This window comes from Saimiri boliviensis, chromosome 11 (genome assembly GCF_048565385.1).
Source record: "Saimiri boliviensis isolate mSaiBol1 chromosome 11, mSaiBol1.pri, whole genome shotgun sequence".
In the NCBI taxonomy this organism is placed as follows: domain Eukaryota; kingdom Metazoa; phylum Chordata; class Mammalia; order Primates; family Cebidae; genus Saimiri; species Saimiri boliviensis.
The window spans coordinates 15,289,580-15,310,515 of record NC_133459.1 but is presented as its reverse complement, the minus strand read 5'-3'; the positions used below and the strand labels follow the sequence as shown (position 1 = coordinate 15,310,515).

At 51.4% G+C, this 20,936-nt stretch overlaps 1 protein-coding gene across 1 annotated transcript in view; it reads left to right on the top strand.

The window, feature by feature from the left end:
* Nucleotides 1–2,957: 2,957 nt before the first annotated feature.
* SPATA21 (spermatogenesis associated 21) overlaps nt 2,958–20,936 on the top strand; it is a gene marked incomplete at its 5' end in the record, with an annotated part of 40,160 nt that continues 22,181 nt past the window's right edge. The window contains 7 exons of the mRNA XM_074381530.1: nt 2,958–3,095; nt 6,969–7,120; nt 9,819–10,026; nt 10,337–10,620; nt 10,981–11,029; nt 18,043–18,482; nt 18,879–18,967. Coding sequence (XP_074237631.1) covers nt 2,958–3,095; nt 6,969–7,120; nt 9,819–10,026; nt 10,337–10,620; nt 10,981–11,029; nt 18,043–18,482; nt 18,879–18,967 — 1,360 coding nt within the window. The remainder of the gene's footprint in view (nt 3,096–6,968; nt 7,121–9,818; nt 10,027–10,336; nt 10,621–10,980; nt 11,030–18,042; nt 18,483–18,878; nt 18,968–20,936) is intronic.

The following is a 20,936-nucleotide window of genomic DNA, read 5'->3' as shown; positions in this document are numbered from 1 at the left end:
TCCATTTATACAGAATGTCCAGAATAGACAAATCTACTAAGACAGAAAGCAGATTAGTGGTTACCTGGGGCTGGGTTTGGGGTGGGAAGATTGGGGATGATGGCCAAGGGGTGTGGAGTTTCTTTTTCAGGGTGATAAAAATGTTCTAGAATTAGGGTGATGGTTGCACAACTCTGACTATCCTAAAAGCCATTGAATTGTACACTTTAAATGGGTGAATTGTCTGGTATGTGAGTTAGATTTCAATGAGTTGTTAACTAAAAAGGGTCCCAAGTGGTCTGAAAGGGGGACGCAGTCGATATTTGTCAACTCTCCCAGGTCTACCCTTGGAGTGCAAGCGCCTCTGCTAGGGTTGAAGGTTCCCTTTCCTGTGCAGATTCTCACAGTTGGCAAGCTCCAGATGTGGATAGATGGGGGCTGCAGCCCCCTGGAACTTTGGCCCCCTTAAAACTTCAGCTTGTGGAATACTGGGGCCTGGGAATTCCAAGGCTGACCCTGCACATTCTGAGGCGAAGACAGTGGACAATAGGGGGTGTGTTTGAGGGCTGTGGGGGGAGATTTTCCCCACGTGCTGCATCCACCCCTGAGACAGGAAGACTCAGAGGAAGCGGGAATGGTTAGGGGAACCCTAATGGGGAAGAGGTTGGGGAGGAGCCGGGAACTCCAAGGAAAGAGAGAAGGACTTGACCACAGGCCTGACTTTTCTGCTCCAAGTGAGAGTCTGGTCCTTTGTGAAGCCAGAGCTGCGCCTGGGGTGGGAGGTCACCCCACCACACCAGCCAAGGTCTGCTTTGCATGTTGGGGTGCAACTTTCACTACAGGAAAGACCTGGAGGGTAGGAAGGCGAAGTGGAGACTTGGGTCAGCAGCTCTGCAGGGCACCTCCTCTGTGTCCCTGGTAAACGGTGGGAACCGTCAGGACACCCAGTGTATCCCCAAGGCCTGATGTTGTCCCTAGCACGAGCACGTGTCATTAAACAGCTGTTGATTGCATGGGGAAATGAATGGCTAACTTAAGCTTCTTTGTAGGCAAAATGACATGGTGAGATGAGCCACTGTGGAAGTCAGACAGGCCCAGTTTGCCTCCCGTTCCTCTGCAGAATGGCTTTGTAGTATCGGACAAGACATTGCTCTGAGCCTTAATTTCCCTATCTTTAAAACAGGGCTGAACCCACTGACTTCACAGGGCTGTTAGGAGAATACTGTTCACAAAGGTTTCCAGCACATAGAAGGTTCCTCCATGGATGCTGGCTGGCCTGTCATGATTTAAAGTGGAAGAAGCACCATCAAGATCCTCAAGGTCATACGGTCTTACTATGGGAGGAAGGGACGTCGGGGTTAGGATTTACTCCTGGGAACTAGTTAACAGTGGAAGAGGGTCCATGATGTATCCATAGAAATGGCGCTGATGTTGCCTCAAAGGAATTCAGTGTCTGGAAGGAGGGCTGAGAGGGTTAGAAACTCGGAGAAGAGAGGGGAGCTTGAGGGATGTGTTGGGCTATTGGAAAGATAGAAAAGTGGGATGTGGGCATAGAGGCTGGGGTCTGTGAGACCAGGAGCGCAGGAGCCTGCCTGGATTAGAAGAGAAAGTTTGTGTAGGGGGTGGTGGCACAGCTGAATACGAGGCTGGATGAAAGAGGTGGAGGAGAGACCGTAAGAAACGCTTTAGTAATGGCCGGGCACGGTGGCTCATGCTGGGAATTCCAGCAGTTTGGGAGGACAAGGTGGGCGGATCACTTGAGGTCTGTACTAAAAATACAAATCTAGCCGGGTGTGGTGGTGAGCACCTATAATCTCAACTACTATGGAGGCTGAGGCAGGAGAATGGCTTGAACCCAGGAGGCAGAGGTTGCAGTGAGCCAAGATTGCACCACTGCACTCCAGCCTGGGCAACAGAGCGAGACTGTCTCAAAACAAAAAAAAAAGAAAGAAAGAAAAAAGAGGCCGGGTGCAGTGGCTCACACCTATAATCCCAGCACTTTGGGAGGCTGAGGCAGGCGGATCATGAGGTCAGGAGTTTGAGACCAGCCTGGCCAACATGGTGAAACCCCATCGCTACTAAAAATACAAATATTAGCAGGGCATGGCGGCACGTGCCTGTAATCCCAGCTACTCAGGAGACTGAGGCAGGAGAATTGCTTGAACCTTAGAGGCAGAAGTTGCAGTGAGCCGAGATCATGCCACTGCAGTCCAGCCTGGGGGATAGAGCAAGACCCTATCTCAAAAAAAAAAAAAAAAAAAGACAAAGACAAAGAAAGAGAAAGGATGTGTCCAGGGCAGGGTGTGGGTGCTCTGGTGAACTGCAGATTGCCGCTGGAGACGTTGGGGCCCTAAGACAGATGGACAGATGTTCCTAATTCCTGTTCCTTAGCCCTGTTCTAAGAACATGGAGTTTTCCTCTACAGCAGCAGCAGCAGCTGTGACATTTTTGCACCCCCTTAAAAGGCACATTAGTATTTTAAAAGCTCTGAGGAGTAGTGCAAGAAAGAGCCGGTAGCACTTTGCTTCTCCCAGAACTTTCCAAATGCACTTAGCCTCGGAACCCCATGGGGCATCTCAAGGGGCCAGTATGCCAAAGAACACCCTTTAGCAAATGTTGAAGTAGGGGAAAGTGCCTAGGTTTTGGGATTCAACAGGCCAGGGTTCAAGTCCCTGTCTGTGACCTAGTAGGTGCTGGGCAAGTCTCTGTGCCTTCCAGAGCCCCTTTTCCTCAGGGTCATTGTGAGAATTAGGAAAAGCATGTGGGTAAATGGCATGTGGCCAGCTCTCTGGTTTTGCTGCACGCTTCTCCATGCCAGGCCTGGCCCCGCCTCTTCCCTCGAGCCAGGCTTTCTGCGTTATAGGCTCCACGTGTGCTCCTGAAGCAGCAGCTAGGTGATGGGCGTGGTGGGATGCTTGATTGGATTTCTCCTGTAGGAGCACGGTAGCTGATGCCCCTCACTTGGCACCCGTGTTGGCCCTGGCATCGTGGACAACAGAACAACTCAGATGTACACAGAAGGTAGAACCAAGGCTCCAGGGACCCAGCCAAGTCCTGGCCTGAGAATCACCATAAAGAGGGCTGGTGTTGAGCCCACCATACAAGGAGTCAGCCAGGTAGGGACCTGTACCCCATGTTCTGATCCATCCACTCCTAGCTGGCACCTTTCCCTTCCCCTGCCCAGGCTTCCTCCCTAACTGCTTTAATTAAGACGCTGTTAAAATGGACAGAAAACCCAATTCAAACTGGATTAAGCAGAAAAGAGAATACATCGGTTTGGGTAACTGACAAATCCATTCATAGGCTTCAGGTATGACTGGATCAGGGTGCTAAATGAACATCTCTTGGCTCTACATTCTTCTGTGTTAGATTCATTCTCAGGCAAGCTCTCCCTGCAAGATAGCAGGGATTGCCCTGCCCACTCCAGAATTACATCTTCCCATCTTACATGCTCTGGTTTAGCATTCCAACAGGAAGTGAGCCCCTTTGCAATAGCTGGAGCAAGTCTCTAGCATCACTGTCATTGGTCCAGATTGTGGTCAGACGCTCATCCTTGAACCGGTCACCATGGCAGTGGGGAGTGGCTTGGATCTCTTGATACAATGGAGACGGGTGATAGTTGGCTCCACTGAGCTCCATGGGCTGAATGGAGAAGAGAAGTTTCCCAAAAACAATGCTGGCTTCTGTAACGGAGAGAGCTGCAGGGCGAGCACGCTCAGAATTGCCGACTGGCTCTCCTGGGTGCCTTCCGTGGCCTCCGAGCTCCCCATACAGCCTCCAGCCCAGCCTTATTCTCCTAACAGCGACTCAGGGCTTCCCTCCATGCCCCTCCCCAGTGCCCAGCCTGCATTCTAAGTATCCATCAAACCTCCCAGCCTCTTTCCATCACATACGTTTCTTAGTTTTGGTTTTGTTTTTGTTTTGAGACAGGCTCTCACTCCCTCACCCAGTCTGGAGTGCAGTGGCGCAATCATGACACACTGCAGCCTCGAACTCCCAGGGACAAGTGATCCGCCTGCCTCAGCATCCTGACTGGCTGGAACTATAGGCATGGCATGTACCACCACACCCAGATCATTTTTTTTATTTTTATTTTTAGTAGAGACAAGGCTTTATCATGTTGCCCAGGCTGGTCTTGAACTCCTGGGCTCAAGTGATCTGCCTGCTTCAGACTCCCAAAGTGTTGGAATTATAGGCATAAGCCTCCACATCCGGCCTCTTTTTTTTTTTCTTTTTGAGACAGAGTCTTGCTCTGTCACCAGGCTAGAGTGCAATGGTATGATCGTGGCTCACTGCAACTTCCATCTCCCAGGTTCAAGCAATCTCCGTCTAATTGTTTTGTATTTTTAGAAGAGATGGATTTTACCATGTTGGATAGGCTGGTCTTGAACTCCTGACCACAAGTGATCCTCCCACCTCGGCCTCCCAGAGTGCTAGGATTACAGGCTTGAGCCACTGCACCCAGCTGGCCTCTTTTTGAATGTGCCAAGTAGCATGAACTGAAGAGCATAAAAAGACCTCCTCCCCATCCAGTTTCCTCAGAACCAAAGATATCACCATTTAAAAAGTCAGCCGGCTGGGCGTGTTGGCTCACGCCTGTCATCCCAACACTCCGGGAGGCCAAGGCGAGCGGATCACCTGAGGCTGGAGTTCGAGACCAGCCTGACCCAACATGGAGAAAACCCCATCTCTACTAAAAATACAAAATTAGGTTGGGTGTTGTGGTTCATGCCTGTAATCCCAGCACTTTGGGAGGCTGAGATGGACAGATTACCTGAAGTCGGGAATTTGAGACCAGCCTGACCAACATGGGGAAACCCTGTTTCTACTAAAAATAAAAAAATTAGCTGGGCATGGTGGCGCATGCCTCTAATCCCGGCTACTTGGGAGGCTGAGACAGGAGAATCACTTGAACCTGGGAGGCGGAGGTTGTGGTGAGCCAGGATCCCACCATTACACTCTAGCCTGGGCAACAAGAGCGAAACTCCACCTCAAAAATAAATACATAAACAAATTTAAAAAAAAAAAAGTCAGCCAGGCACCATGGCTCATGCCTGTAATCCCAGCACTTTGGGGGGTTTTGGTGGGTGGATTGCTTGAGCCCAGGAGTTAAAGACCAGCCTGGGCAACATGGCGAGACCTCGTTTCTATTAAAAAAAAAAAAGTCAGCATTCCCTTGGGTTAAGTATTTCCTCCTCCCTGTAGCCTCTGTTATAAATCCTCTCTTCCCCAGGGGCAACGAGAGGGCCTGGAGTGGAGTAGGCCAGGAAAGAGGCAAGAGGCGAGCATTCAGGGATTCCTTCACCCACCCATTTATTTCCTCAACAAGCATGGTCAGGGGGTCCCAGTCCCACCACTTACCCAGCTGTATGACCTTGGGCATGTCACTGCAACCCCTTTGAGCCTCATTTGTTTTACGGTGAGGACTAACTGGGTTAAATCCCTAGAAGGCACCTGGCATAGGCCCTGCCTGTAATCCCACCTACTTGGGAAGCTGAGGCACAAGAATCTCTTGAACCCAGGAGGTGGTGGTTGCAGTGAGCTGAGATCACGCCACTGCACTCCAGCCTGGGCAACAGAGTGAAACTCTGTCTCAAAAAATGAAATAGGGCTGGGCACGGTGGCTCACACCTATAATCCCAGCACTTTGGGAGGCCGAGGCGGGTGGATCACGAGGTCAAGAGATCGAGACCATCCTGGTCAACATGGTGAAACCCCATCTCTACTAAAAATACAAAACATTAGCTGGGCATGGTGGCGCGTGCCTGTAATCCCAGCTACTCAGGAGGCTGAGGCAGGAGAATTGCCTAAACCCAGGAGGCAGAGGTTGCGGTGAACCGAGATCGCACCATTGCACTCCAGCCTGGGTAACAAGAGCGAAACTCCATCTCAAAAAAAAAAAAAAAGAAAAGAAAAGAAAAAAAAAAACTCAGTTCAGGCCGGGTGTGGTGGCTCAAGCCTGTAATCCCAGTACTTTGGGAGTCAGAGGTGGGCAGATGACGAGATCAGAAGATCAAGACCATCCTAGTCAACATGGTGAAACCCCTTCTCTACTAAAAGAAATACAAAAAATCAGCCAGGTGTGATGGCGGGCACCTGTAGGCCCAGCTACTCGGGAGGCTGAGGCAAGGGAATCGCTTGAACCCAGGAGCCAGAAGTTGCAGTGAGCCAAGATGCCAAGATTGCACCATTGCACTTCAGCCTGGCGACAGAGGAAGATTCTGTCTTAAAACAAACAAACAACAACAACAAAAAAAAACAGGCCGGGCGCGGTGGCTCAAGCCTGTAATCCCAGCACTTTGGGAGGCCGAGGCGGGTGGATCACAAGGTCAAGAGATCGAGACCATCCTGGTCAACATGGTGAAACCCCGTCTCTACTAAAAATACAAAAAAGTAGCTGGGCATGGTGGCGCATGCCTGTAATCCAAGCTACTCGGGAGGCTGAGGCAGGAGAATTGCCTGAACCCAGGAGGCGGAGGTTGCGGTGAGCCGAGATTACGCCATTGCACTCCAGCCTGGGTAACAAGAGCGAAACTCCGTCTCAAAAAAAAAAAAAAAAAAAAAAAAAAAACAAAGAAAAACCAAACAAACAACAAAAACCTCAGTTCAAACGAGAATCTGCATTTTGAAGGCATGCGAATCGCGGAAGGCCTCCCTCAGACACTGTGAGCGTCTCAGGGTTCCCCGGTGTGCTCTCTCAAGCTGTCCTTAGGGCAATCCCCTTGTCTCAGGGGCTAATCTGGACTCCAGTTCAGACCAGAGCCTTACGTGCTGAGCAACAGCTTCTGGCCAAGCCGGGCCCTGCATCCCAGCCTCTCTTTCCCTGCCTCTTGGCTCCAGCTCACCCCTCTCCAACATCTTGTTCATTCAGGCACGGGATCTCCCCATCCCTGAGGCTAGGGGAGTGTCCAGGGAGGAGTGGGAGGGCCCACTTCAGAACTGGTACTGCTCGCCAGCCCTTGAGCCAGTGCCATGGCATTTCAGTCCAGGTCGTGTTTCAGGATGCTTCAGAATTTGGCAGCGGGAAGCAGCCCTCATCAGCCTCAGGAGGGTCAGAGAAGGGGCCCAAACACAGAGAAGCATTCAAGGTGGAGCCTTCAGACCTCAGGACCCAGGAGCCGAGGCCTCCAGCAAAACCAGGGTGAGCTGAGGGGATTCCCAGAGAACAGGTCCAGGACAGAACCCCTGGTAGTAGCCCACCTGCGGGGAAGAGAGAGAATGCAGAATCCCCAAGCCAGGGGAGCACCACCTGCCACAGCACCTTGTTTTTATCTTTTTTTTTTTTTTTTTTGAGACGGAGTCTCGCACTGCCGCCTGGCTGGAGTGCAATGTCACAATCTCAGCTCACTGCAACCTCTGCCTCCCAGATTCAAGTGATTCTCCTGCCTCAGTGTCTGGAGTAACTGGGATTATAGTCACTCGCCACCATACCTGGCTAATTTTGGTATTTTTTAGTTAAGACGGGGTTTCACTATGTTGGCCAGGCTGGTCTCGAACCCCTGACCTTGTGATCTGCCTGCCTCGGCCTCCCAAAGTGCTAGAATTACAGGTGTGAATCATCATGCCCCGCCATCCCTCTCTTTCATTGCATCGGTTGGACTAAGGAATTCATGTTAACATTTGTCTGAACTCCCCCAACTAGACCACAAACATCTTTTATGTGTCTTGTTCAAGGGGCATCATATACCTGGTTCAGCCTCAAAATCCTCATGCCTGGTACTATGCATGACACATAGTAAATGCTCAATAAATATTGATTGACTGAATTTATAGAATAATGAACAAAAAGAGGTTGGGAGACACAAGAACACATAAAGATGTACATCTAATTGTTTTCGAGATGAAATCTCACTCTGTCGCCCAGGCTGGAGTGTAGTGGAGAGGTCTCAGCCCACTGCAACCTCCGCCTCGTGGGTTCAAGAGATTTTCCTGCCTCAGCCTCCTGAGTAACTGCGATTACAGGTGCCTGCCACCACACCCAGCTAATTTTTGTAATTTTAGTAGAGATGGGAGTTACTATGTTGGCCAGGCTGAGTCTCGAACTCCTAACCTTGTGATCTGTCTGCCTTAGCCTCCCAAAGTGCCGGGATTAGAGGTGTGAGCCACTGCGCCCGGCCTGTGTAATTGTTTTCTAATTTTTGTATATATTTTTAAACTTTTCTACAGCAAGAATGTATTCAAAAAGAAAAAACCAAGAGCGAGCCAGAGAGAGGCAAAGTGAAAGGCTTAGATAAAAGAAATAGGAGAGGCTAGCTGGCTTGGTTGGATTAGACTATAACCAGAAACTCCTAAATAGTCTCCTCTGCAAGAAAAGGTAGGCGAGACAACTCAAGCCAGGTCTGAGCCCCACTAAGACAATGACTGCATATCATGATGGTGGAAGTAGAAACCGTTTAAACACACCTGCTTCATCAGTTCATCAACGTGTCAATTTGTTCAAACTGCCTTGAAACTGCCTGACCTTCACCCATTTCTGCAAATAGGCCATGAGAAAATAATTGGTGATTCCGGCAGTTTTATGCACAAAGACTTTCATGTCACGTTATCTTAAATACTAAAAAATTAGAAACCCCTTAAGTACCCACACAATAGGGAAATGGTTAATAATGCTTATCTATAAAATATGGAATTTTATATGTAAAAAACATGTAAAGCCTGTTTCTGAAGGATTTTTAGCATGGGATAAATGTATGCTATGATGTTCATTGAACAAAAGTAGATTAGGCTGGGCACAGTGGCTTACGCCTGTAACCCCAGCGCTTTAGGAGGCTGATGCAAGTGCATCACCTGAGGTCAGGAGTTCGAGACCAGCCTGACCACAATGGTGAAACCCTGTCTCTACTAAAAATACAAAAATTAGCCAGGCACAGTGGTGTGCGCCTGTAATCTCAGCTACTCGGGAGGCTGAGACAGGAGAATTGCTTGGACCTGGGAGGCGGAGGTTGCAGTAGCCGAGATTGTGCCACTGCACTCCAGACTAGGCAACAAACAGAGCGAGACTCCATCTTAAAAAAAAAAAGAAAAAGACGGTGGCTCAAGCCTGTAATCCCAGCACTTTGGGAGGCCAAGGCGGGTGGATCACGAGGTCGAGAGATCGAGACCATCCTGGTCAACATGGTGAAACCCCGTCTCTACTAAAAATACAAAAAATTAGCTGGGCGTGGTGGCGCGTGCCTGTAATCCCAGCGACTCAGGAGGCTGAGGCAGGAGAATCGCTAGAACCCGGGAGGCGGACGTTGCCATGAGCCGAGATTGCGCCATTGCACTCCAACCTGTGCAACAAGAGCGAAATTCTGTCCCCCCCACCCCCCCAAAAAACGTAGGCATACACATAGGGAAAAGCCTGGAGGAACTACTCCAGAATATTAACGTGAGATCGGATAGACACAGCTTCAAATTTTGAACTGTTATCTTTAGTTTTATGACCTTAGGCTCAAATCTCTTGTCCTCTCTGCATCCCAGTTCTGATTTTTGTTTCATTTTTTTCAGGAAAATAGTTTAAAAAATACTATAAAACTTAAATTCTAGGCTGAACACAACGGCTCACACCTCTAATCCCAGCACTTTGAGATGCCGAGGTGGGAAGATTGCTTGAGCCCAGGTGTTCAAGACCAGCCTGGGCAATATAGTGAGACCGTGTCTCTACAAATAATTTTAAAAGTTTAAATTTTAACTCCCCCAAACATTGACATCAAAGTATCTAGGATTTGGGGAACGCCTGCGAGTCCTTCATTTGTCCCCTCAGGCATTAGGTATGCACCTATGGTATGTCTAGCCCTGTAATATAAAACAGGTCCCCGGGCTGGGAGCTGAAGTGTCACTTTGTCTATTTTCCCCAGGAAGAAGCAGTCCTCTTGCGTCCCCCAGAAAGGGTCCCAGGAGCTGCAAGCAGGCCAGGATCAGAGTGAGCTGGGGTTGGCACCTTCCTGGGTTCCTGAAGTACCTGAAGGGCTGCAGCAGCCGGGCTCTGGGAAAGAGATCGAGGGCCAGCAGGGGAGGCAACGGAACCCGGGAACCAGGGAGGATCAGCCTCCTGAGAGCTGCCAGGTAACCTCCTAGGAGATAGGAAGAAGGGTGTGAAATGACCTACCACAGGGGAGGTGGAGACCAGCCTGGCCAACATGGTAAAACCCCGTCTCTACTGAAAATACAAAAATTAGCTGGACATGGTGGGAGGCACCTGTAATCCCAGCTACGTGGGAGGCTGAGGCAGGACAATCACTTGAACCCAGGAGGTGGAGGTGCAGTAAGCTGAGATTGTGCCATTGCACTCCAGCCTGGGCAACAAGAGTGACACGCTTGTTCACCTGGGAACCAAGATGGAGCTCCCTATCCTTGATATCTTTGTCCTTGGCAGGGCGCTGGATATCAGTCCACCCCAGGTCACCAGGCAGACATGGTGCAACCAAGAGAGGCCTCTTGCCCCTTGGAGAGCCGTGGCCAGCCACTGAGAGACGAGTGCCCCAAGAAGGCAGGCGTCGCACACATCGGGCCACAGGAGGCTCTGCCAGAGCTCAGCCCAGGGGGGCATGAGGGTAGCTCTCAGGAAGCAATGTCCCCGGTGTCCATGGTGGCTCCAGAGGAAAAGACAGCCAACCCCTTCCTGCCATCCATGCCTGGACCTAAAAAAACAAAAGAAGGGTAAGTCACCATCCAGTGCCATCTCCTGCCCCACTCCCTGCCTCAACAAGAATGCACTTCTGCTGAGTGTCAGGTGAGGCGTATTCTAGTCCAGACTGCTCTGGACCTGGTAGAGGACGTTGGGGGAGCCATGCCCCCGGGTCTCAATTTCCCCATCTGTGTAACAGCTGGAATAGCAGAATTCTTTGTTCCATGATCCTGAATACGTGAGGATGTGGGGGAATAAGGAGCCCCTCGGAGATGAGAAGGTCAAGGGGACAAGGCTGGGGTGGAACTGAGTGTCCTGGGGGCTGAGGCGAGGGCAAGGGGCACACCTTCAGCTGAGCCCTTCCCTCACCTGGGGGTTTCTCCTCTTTTCAGGGTTGAGGCTGTGGAGACCCAGCCAGCACCTGGGCCTCTTCCTCCACCAGTAAGTAGGGCCATAGTGGGTATGGGGATGGGCTGTGTAGGGGGAGGGCAGGGGAATCAGAAGGAGGAAGAGGGCAGAGGCAGATATGGCAGGTCAAACCCATATTTGGAGTCAAACTGAGGAAGGTGTGTGTGCCTGTGTGTGCAAGTGCACGTGGATGTGCATACGTGTGTGTGCTGTCTGTGCATGTGTGTGTGCATGTGTGCATGCATGTGTGTGTATTCTGGGTGGGGATCAAGAATGCTCTTACACTCTACATTCTAGAGCCCTTGGGTTCATCCCAGGTGGGGTGGCTTGTTCCATGTCAGCATGCATTTCTTCCACCGATTTGCCGTCGGCCACAGCCACGCAATCTGAAGAGTCCCGGAACACCTGGAAGGCTTCCCTGACCCCTGCTAGCCACCCTTCCCTCCCCGAGCGCTGCCACTTCCTAGTTCTTTGACCTGACCAGGCAACCTACAAATACACAGTCACCAGCACGCCCTACCAGCACCTGCTCTGTCTCATCCTGTTGTGTTCATTGGGAAAACCCCACCCTGGCTAAACCCATGCCTTGTGCCCATGTTGAGCAGCTCAGCGTGGCTGGAGAACATCCTGTCTTGTAGATGGATTTCACTTTCTTTCTTTCTTTTTTTTTTTGAGATGGAGTTTTCACTCTTGTCCATGCTGGAGTGCAGTGTGATCTCTGCTCACTGCAACCTCCACCTTCCAGGTTCAAGTGATTCTCCTCCCTCAGCCTCCGAAGTAGCTGGAATTACAGGCATGTGCCACCACGCCCAACTAATTTTTTGTATTTTTAGTAGAGACGGAGTTTCTCCATGTTGGTCAGGCTGGTCTCAAACTCCCGACCTCAGGTGATCCGCCCACCTCAGCCTCCCAAAGTGCTGGGATTACAGGCGTGAGCCACTGCATCTGGCCTTTTTTTTTTTTTTTTTTTTTGAGATGGAGTTTCGCTCTTATTACCCAGGCTGGAGTGCAATGGCGCGATCTCGGCTCACCGCAACCTCCGCCTCCTGGGTTCAAGCAATTCTCCTGCCTCAGCCTCCTGAGTAGCTGAGATTACAGGCACGTGGCACCATGCCCAGCTAATTTTTTGTATTTTTAGTAGAGACGGGGTTTCACCATGTTGACCAGGATGGTCTCGATCTCTTGACCTTGTGATCCACCTGCCTCAGCCTCCCAAAGTGCTGAGATTACAGGCTTGAGCCACCGCGCCCGGCTTTTTTTTTTTTTTTTTTTTTTAATTGAGACAGAGTCTCTCTCTGCTGCCCAGGCTGGAGTGCAGTGGTGCAGTCTTGGCTCACTGCAACTTCCACCTCTGAGGTTCAAGTGATTCTCCTGCCTCAGCCTCCCGAGTAGCTGATATTACAGGCGCGCACCACCTTGCCTGGCTAATTTTTGTATCTTTAGTAGAGACGGGGTTTCACCATGTTGTCCAGGTTGGTCTCAAACTCCTGACCTCAGGTGATCCGCCTGCCTCGGCCTCCCAAAGTGCTGGGATTATAGGCATGAGCCACCATGCCCGGACATAGACCTTGCCTTTCAATTCCATGTTCATATATCCAGTGGTTTACTTGAATTCCATCTGACTGGCTAATTCACTTCTCAAACGCGACCACCACGGTTTTCGTCAGCCCAGCAAATGACACTGCCTTTCACCCAAGGGGCTCATGCCACCCAGCTCAAAATCACCTCTGATTCCTCCTTTGCTCTCTACAATCCTTTCATATGTGTCAACCAGCCCTGCCTAGTGCTACCTACAAAATAAATCCTGAATCCATCCCTTCCCTCCACCCGCTCTTTCATTACCCTAGTCCAGGCGTTCCCAGACTTTTTACACAGCGGGCCAGTTCACTGTCCCCCAGACCGTTGGAGGGCCACCACATACTGTGCTCCTCTCACTGACCACCAATGAAAGAGGTGCCCCTTCCTGAAGTGCGGTGGGGGGCCGGATAAATGGCCTCAGGGGGCCGCATGCGACCCACAGGCCATAGTTTGGGGACGCCTGCCCTAGTCCAAGCCTCATCTTCTTAGAATAAGAGCCAAAGTCTTCAGCAAAAGCCATAAAGCTCTATGTCTAGCCACTCTGGTTTGACCTCCATCCCTGGAATATGCTGAGCCTAGTCTCACCTCAGGGCCTTTGACTGTGCCTGTGCCTGCACTTCTCCCATAGACAGTCTCATGGCTGACTCTCTTAAGTAATTCACTTTTCTTTTTGTGTGTGTGTGTGTGATGGAGTCTCGCTCTGAATCCCAGGCTGGCGTGCAGTGGCGAGATCTTGGCTCAGTGCAACCTCCACATTCCCAGTTCAAGCAATTCTCCTGCCTTAGCCTCCTGAGTAGCTGATACTACAGGTGCCCGCCACCACACCCAGCTAATTTTTCTATTTTTAGTAGAGATGATGTTTCACCATGTTGGTCAGGCTAGTCTCAAACTCCTGACCTTGTGATCTGCCCGCCTCAGCCTCCCAAAGTGCTGGGATTACAGGCGTTAGCCACCACACCTGGCCCCACTTTTCAATTTTGACTTTAGTTTCTCCACAAGGCCTTCCCTGGGCAGCTGTTTTACTGTTTTCGTAGTACTTCTGTCCTCCGACATTATCTTTTTTTTTTTTTTTAGAGACAGGGTCTCGCTATGTTGCCCAGGCTGGAGTGTAGTGGCTATTCACAGGCGTGATCCCACTACTGATCAGCACAGGAGTTTTGACCTGCTTCATTTCTGACCTGGGCCAGTTCACCCCTCCTTAGGCAACCTGGTGGTCTCCCGCTCCCGGGAGGTCACCATATTGATGCCGAACTTAGTGCAGACACCTGATTGGCACAGCGCACTACAGCCCAGAACTCCTGGGCTCAAGTGATCCTCCTACCTCAGCCTCCAGAGTAGCTGGGACTACAGGCACGCACCACCGTGCCTGGCGACATTATCTTTAGGTTGTCAACCTATTCATCATCTAGAAAGCAAACTCCCTGAGGGCAGCCTCACTAGTTGACTTACTCCTCTACGCTCTGTGCAAGCAATGCCCAGCTGGTGGTAGGTACTCAACAGGAATGTGTTGAATAAATGAATGGATGGGAATAAGACGAGGTACCTCTCTGGACTGATGAGAAGTCAGATGAGAAATGAGAACTAGGCCGGGCGCGGTGGCTCACACCTGTAATCCCAGCACTGTGGAAGGCTGAGGTGAGCAGATCACCTGAGCTCAGGAGTTCAAGACCAACCTGGTCAACATGGTAAAATTCTATCTCTATTAAAAACACAAAAAATTAGCAGGGTGTGTTGGAGGGCACCTGTAGTCCTAGCTACTCAGAAGGCTGAAGCAGGAGAATCACTTGAACCCAAGAGGTGGAGGCTTCAGTGAGCCAAGATGGCACCATTGCACTCCAGCCTGGGCAGCAAGTAAAACTGTCTCAAAAAAAGGAAAGAGGCCGGGCGCGGTGGCTCAAGCCTGTAATCCCAGCACTTTGGGAGGCCGAGGCGGGTGGATCACGAGGTCGAGAGATCGAGACCAACCTGGTCAACATGGTGAAACCCCGTCTCTACTAAAAATACAAAAAATTAGCTGGGCATGGTGGCGCGTGCCTGTAATCCCAGCTACTCAGGAGGCTGAGGCAGGAGAATTGCCTGAACCCAGGAGGCAGAGGTTGCGGTGAGCCGAGATCGCGCCATTGCACTCCAGCCTGGGCAACAAGAGCGAAACTCCGTCTCAAAAAAAAAAAAAAAAAAAAGGAAAGACAAGAAAGGGCAGCTAGGCAGCAGACCCATCCCAAGGAAAGTTACAGAGATGGGAAAGAACGTGAAATGAAGAGTGATGACGGGGAGGGCCATCCTCTGGGCCTTGTGAGACAGAGTATTGGATATGATGAACTGAGTGGCTGAAAAGCTAGGCTGGCTGTCATATGAAGCCCCCGGTATTGAGACAGGCTTCTGTTGTGCTGGTTGCCAACTTGTGTGAGTCCAGCGAGGCAGAATACCCATGCATACATGTTCTATCACGTGGGTTTATTAGTAAAGATGGGCAGCAAAAGAGAATGGAAGCCTAGGATCCACTGTGCGCCTGGCCCCCAAGGCTCAGGAAAGCTGTCTGGGGCAGAGGGCATCTTGTCTGCGTGTGCCCCACTTGCTGAGGCACCCCAGAAAGCAGCCCACCCTGGGTTTTATACTTCAAGGTGACATGATTTGCTGGGCTAAAGCCTTGAAGGCTGTCCTATTTCTGGGGCTCAGGGGAGTGGAACAGATCCTGGGGTGTTTCAGCCAGTCCCTCCCTATCTTAGGATATTGCATTCTCAGTACATTTTTTTTTTTTTTTTTTTTTTTTTTGGAGACAGAGTCTTGCTGTGTTACCCAGGCTGGAGTGCAGTGGTGTGATCTCAGCTTACTGCAACCTCCGCCTCCTGGGTTCAAGCAATTCTCCTGCCTCAGCCTCCTGGGTAGCTGGGATTACAGGCATGTGCCACCACGCCTAGCTAATTTTTTGTATTTTTAGTAGAAACAGGGTTTTACCATATTGGTCAGGCTGGTCTTGAACTCCTGACCTCTGATGATCCACCTGCCTCAGACTCCCAAAGTGCCGGGATTACAGGCATGAGCCACTGCACCCATTCCTCCCGTTACATTCTTGAACTGTATAATCTTCAGAATTACAAGTGAGAGACGAGATAGAACTGGGTGTGTCAAAGGCCCACCTGCACCTAGAGACCCATCCTGCACAATCCTGGAGTGAAGCATTTGGCCTTAGCACTCCAATGTCCCTCTTAACACCCTGTACAAAGCTGGGCCTAAGAATAAAAGCTAGACCAGAGCATGCTGAGGCTGGGGACTAGGCACCCCTGTACTCACGTGATTGCATGTGTGGCACAGGTGGATGAAGGGATGGGTGTGACTGTCATAGGGAGCCCCTGCAGGCTCAGGGTTAGCAGGCAGTGACACCAGAGCTGTACAGAGGTCAACCCTGTAGCCCATGCAGGACACGTGGTGCCAGGTGGAAGGGGCTCAGAGAAGGCAGAAGGAGAAATCCAGGGGTGTGAGGGTTGGAGAAGCTGGAGGAGAGCACGTCAGGGCCTTGGCACCATCATTTACCCGCAGGCTGAGCACCTGTTGGGAGCAAAGCTTGGTGCTGGGTCCTGAAATAATAGGAGACATTCTGAGACAGATTCCTACCTACCTTGGGGCTCAGAGTCTGTATCTGCAACAGGAGCAGAGGCCCCAGATTTTGGAAGCCCTGTAGTCCCCAGAGGGCCATGAGACAGTGAGGCTGGATTCATGGCCACTGTCTTGGGCCCCCAATATCACAATGGAGCAGGAGCCCCAGAACTGCTTTTATTTATTTATTTATTTATTTATTTATTTATTTATTTAGAGACAGAGTCACATTCCATCACCCAGGCTGGAGTGCACTGGCATGATCTCGGCTCACTGCAACCTCCGCCTCCTGGGCTCAAGTGATCTTCCCACCTCAGCCCCTTCAAGTAGCTGGTAGTACAGGCACGAGCCACAGCACCTGGCTAATTTTGCATTTTTTGTAGAGACAGGGTTCCACCAAGTTGCCCAAGCTGGTCTCAAACTCCTGAGCTCAAGCGATCCACCTGCCTCAGTGCCCCAAAGTGTTAGGATTACAGGTATAAGCAAACACACCTGGCCCAAAACGGCTTTTGATTGCTAGTTTGTTTTAGGCTTGACAGAAATTGAGCATTTGCCTTTAATTCAGGAAAACAACCAAAGGAGTCTTTGGCATGGAAAAATTGGGTCTCTTTTCTAGGTGTCAGAATACTCAACTATGATTATTTTCAACCTTACTGTGTGCTTAGCACTTACTGTGTCCAAGTGCTTTACTTACATTATCTTGCTTCTCAGACATCACTGAGAAAAGTGAAATAATCAGTGTTTAGCTAATATACTTATTGAAGATGACATATCAAACACAGTTGTGCAACTGGGGACTTCATGGTAAATGGCGCTTGTGACCTAGTTGGTGGAAAATCTAGACTATTAACACATAAACAAATAAATACAGTTAAGGTTGGGTGCGGCGGCTCATGCCTGTAACCCCAACACTTTGAGTGGCTGAGGCGGACAGATCACTCGAGGCCAGGATTTTAAGACCAGCCTAAGCAACATGGCGAAACCCCATCTCCACTAAAAATGCAAAAAAAAATTAGCTGGGCTGTGGTGGTGCACACCTGTGATCCCACCTACTTGGGAGGCTGAGGCACAAGAATCACTTGAACCTGGGAGGTGGAGGTTGCAGTGAGTTGAGATCATGCCACTGCACTTCAGCCTGAGCGACAGAGCAAGGTTCTGTCTCAAAAAAAAAAAAAAAAAAAAAAAAAAAAAAAAAACAGGCTGGCTCACACTATAATCCCAGCACTTTGGGAAGCTGAGTCAGGTGGACAACCTGAAGTCAGGAGTTCGAGACCAGCCTGGCCAACAGGGCAAAACACCGTCTCTACTAAAAATACAAAAATTAGCTGGGCATGGTGGCAAAAGCCTGTAGTCCCAGCTACTCGGGAGGCTGAGGCAGGAGAATAGCTTGAACCCAGGAGGCGGAGGTTGCAGTGAGCCAAGATCATGCCACTGCACTCCAGCCTGGGTGACAGAGCAAGACTTAGTCAAAAAAAAAAAAAAAAAAAAAATTAGCTCAGTGTGGTAGTGCACGGCTGTTGTCCCAGCTACTCTGGAGGCTGAGGTGGGAGGATCGCTCATTTGAGCCTGCAAGGTCAAGGCTACAGTGAGCTGAGATCACGCCACTGCACTCCAGCCTGAGTGACAGAGCAGAATGCTGTCTCAACAACAACAAAAAAACCCCACAGCTCACAGCGCTGGCAGGTGGCAAGTCAGGTGTTGGGGAGGAGGATGTGGGGCAGGAGCACAGTGGGGTGCATGTGAGATTTGGGGTACATCCTCCAAAGGCTCAGAGGGTAAGGGTCAGTCTGAGGATCTCTGGAGAGGGCATGGCAGGGAGGAGCTTTGTGGGACATTCTGGCCAGCTAATGCGGGATCCCCTCCCCTGTCCCCAGGAGGTGAGGGACATTGGAGAGAGGTGGGAGCCGGACCGCGCACAGCAGCAGCCTCAGGACCCCGTAGTGGCTGCAGGGACACAGAGCCTCGGAAACCTCCGGCAGGGCTTCATTAAGTGCTTGCTGGAGGTGGAGGAAGTAGAGGCCTCCCATCAGAGAGCCCTGAAGGCTCGGTCCCTGACAGCCCAGAAGACCCCCAGGACCATGACCCGTGTACCCACCTCAGCCCCAAGCCTGCCTCAGACCCCTGCCTCAGCCCCTGCCAGTGGCTCATCATGGGCCCGGCTGCCAGCTCCTGGGCCAGTGCCTGCCCCTGTGGGAGCCCCGGCCTCCACCTCCGTGCCTTGCCCTGTCCTGCTGGGCCCCTCCCTGGACCCGAGCTGGAGGACGGAACTCTTGCATCAGAGCAGCGAGAGGACCCTGAGCTACGCCAAGGCACGGTAGGAGCCCCCTGCTGCTCACTCGTCGGCTCCTGAAAGGCCCCAAGATCAGAGCCTTGTTCCGGATGCAGGTCCCTGTCCCTCCACCTGCCTGTTCCCCTGTGTGTCGCCCTCTCTCCAGTTCTCCTCCTGTGTCTCCTCTCCGCAGCTCCCATGTCGCCGCCTCCTCTCCCATTTCTGACCCTTTCCCAACTCCCCTGAAGGGTCTCCCTCTAGTCCCCTCTCTTCTGTCCCGCTCCTGCTCTGGGTCTCCTTTTTCTCGTCATTCTTGATCGCTCCTGGCTCCCCAAAGCCTCCCCAAGGACCTCATCCTGCAGGCTCCCCCGCGCCCTCCCCTAGCTACTGGCAGGGTGGGCAGCTGGGTATTGCCCTGGGCTGGGGTTCTGTCCTCTGCAGGCAGGAGCCGGGAGAGCACAGCCTCCAAAAGCTGTGTCAAAACTGGGAGGAGAGGCCTGAGGAGCACCTGACCCTGAGGCAAGAGGAAGGTGAGGGCCGGGAGGCCAGGGAGGTCCCAGCACAGGCGGGACCCTTGGTCCCTGGGGGTATGTAAGCACAGAACAGACTGGGGTGTTTTCCAGATCACACGCTACAGCGTGTCCACCACAGCCCTGTGGAGCAGATCCCGAGGGCAGGGGAGGAGTTTGGCCCCAGCTCACAAAGCTGCTGGGTGGGGGCAAGAACTCATGCTGGGGCATCTTTTTTCTTCTTTTGCTTTTTTTTTTTTTTCCATCTGTCGATAGGCTGGAGTGGAATGGCACAATCTCAGGTCACTGCAACCTCTGCCTCCCAGGTTCAAGCGATTCTCCTGCCTCAGCTTCCCAAGTAACTGGGATTACAGGCACCCGCCACCACACCCAGCTAATTTTTGTTATTTTTCGTAGAGATGGAGTTTCACCATGTTGGCCAGGATAGTCTCAATCTCTTGACCTCCCAAAGTGCTGGGATTACAGGTGTGAGCCACCAGACCCAGCCTCTTATTCTTTTTTTTTGAGACAGTCTCGCTCTGTTGCCCAGGCTGGAATGCAGTGGTGCGATCTCAGCTCACTGTAATCTCTGCCTCCAGGGTTCAAGCGATTCTCCTACCTCAGCCTCCTGAATAGTTGGAATTACAGGTGTGTGACACCACGCCTGGCTAATTTTTGTATTTTCAGTAGAGACAGGGCTTCACCATGTTGGCCAGGCTGGTCTCAAACTCCTGAACTCAAGTGATCCACCCACCTCCGCCTCCTACAGTGCTGGGATTATAGGCATGAGCCGCTGCGCCCGCCTCATGCTGGGTCTTCTGACTCAAAGTCCAGTGCTCTCCCAGTGTCAGAGCTGCCTCTCTGGGAGAATGACAGAAGCCCTGCAGAGTGCTTTAGGTTTTAGAATAATTTCTGCTTCCCTTAACCCAAGCCTGTTCTACTGGTCCTCTTCAGAGCAGCCTGGATGGGAGACAGGGCTTAGGGTCCCCTGTCCATCCTAGACAGTCCCTCCCCATTAAACAAGGCCACCAGCCTAGGCATGGCCTCATTCCCACCGCATCTCACCTTCACCAAAAAGTTAAAACATTCTGAATACCAGGCCGGGCGTGGTGGCTCAAGCCTGTAATCCCGGCACTTTGGGAGGCGGAGGTGGGTGGATTCACAAGGTCAGCAGTTCAAGACCAGCCTGGCCAAGATGGTGAAACCTTGTCTCTACTAAAAACTACAAAAAATTAGCTGGGTGCTATGGCAGGTGCCTGCAATCCCAGCTACTTGGGAGGCTGAGACAGGAGAATTGCCTGAACCTGGGCGGCAGAGGTTGCAGTGAGCCAAGATCACGCCACTGCACTCCAGCCAGGACAACAGAGTGAGACTCTGTATCAAGAAAAAAAAAAAAAGTTCTGAACACCTTCCCTGCTCTCTGCTGTCCTCAGGACTGGGCCCTGGGACCCCACTCCCCTGTCACCCTGGCCCTAGAAGAATGGATGTACTTCTGCCTTCTAGCTCCCCTCCTCCCCAAAGTCTGCAGCCCTCTTGGCCAGAGCAGTCCCTTCCTCCGTCTTCCCTAGGTGCTCTCACTGGCTCCCTGTGACCCCATCCTTGATGTTCACCCTTTTTAGCATTAAAACTCTCTAGCGGCTGGGGACGGTGGCTCATGTCTGTAATCTCAAAATTTGGGAGGCCAAGGTGGGAGGATCACAAGGTCAGGAGTTAAGAGACCAGCCTGGCCAACATAGTGAAACCCGGTCTCTATGAAAAATACAAAAATTAGCCAGGTGTGGTGGCACACGCCTGTAGTCCGGGCTACTCAGGAGGCTGAGGCAGGAGAATCACTTGAACCCAGGAGGCAGAGGTTGCAGTGGGTCAAGATTGTGCCACTGCACTCCAGCCTGGGCGACAGAGTGAGACTCCCTCTGAAAATAAACAAACAAACAAACAATTAACTCCCTTGCCACCTTTGTAAGTGCAGCTCTCCCTGCCCACCTCCTTG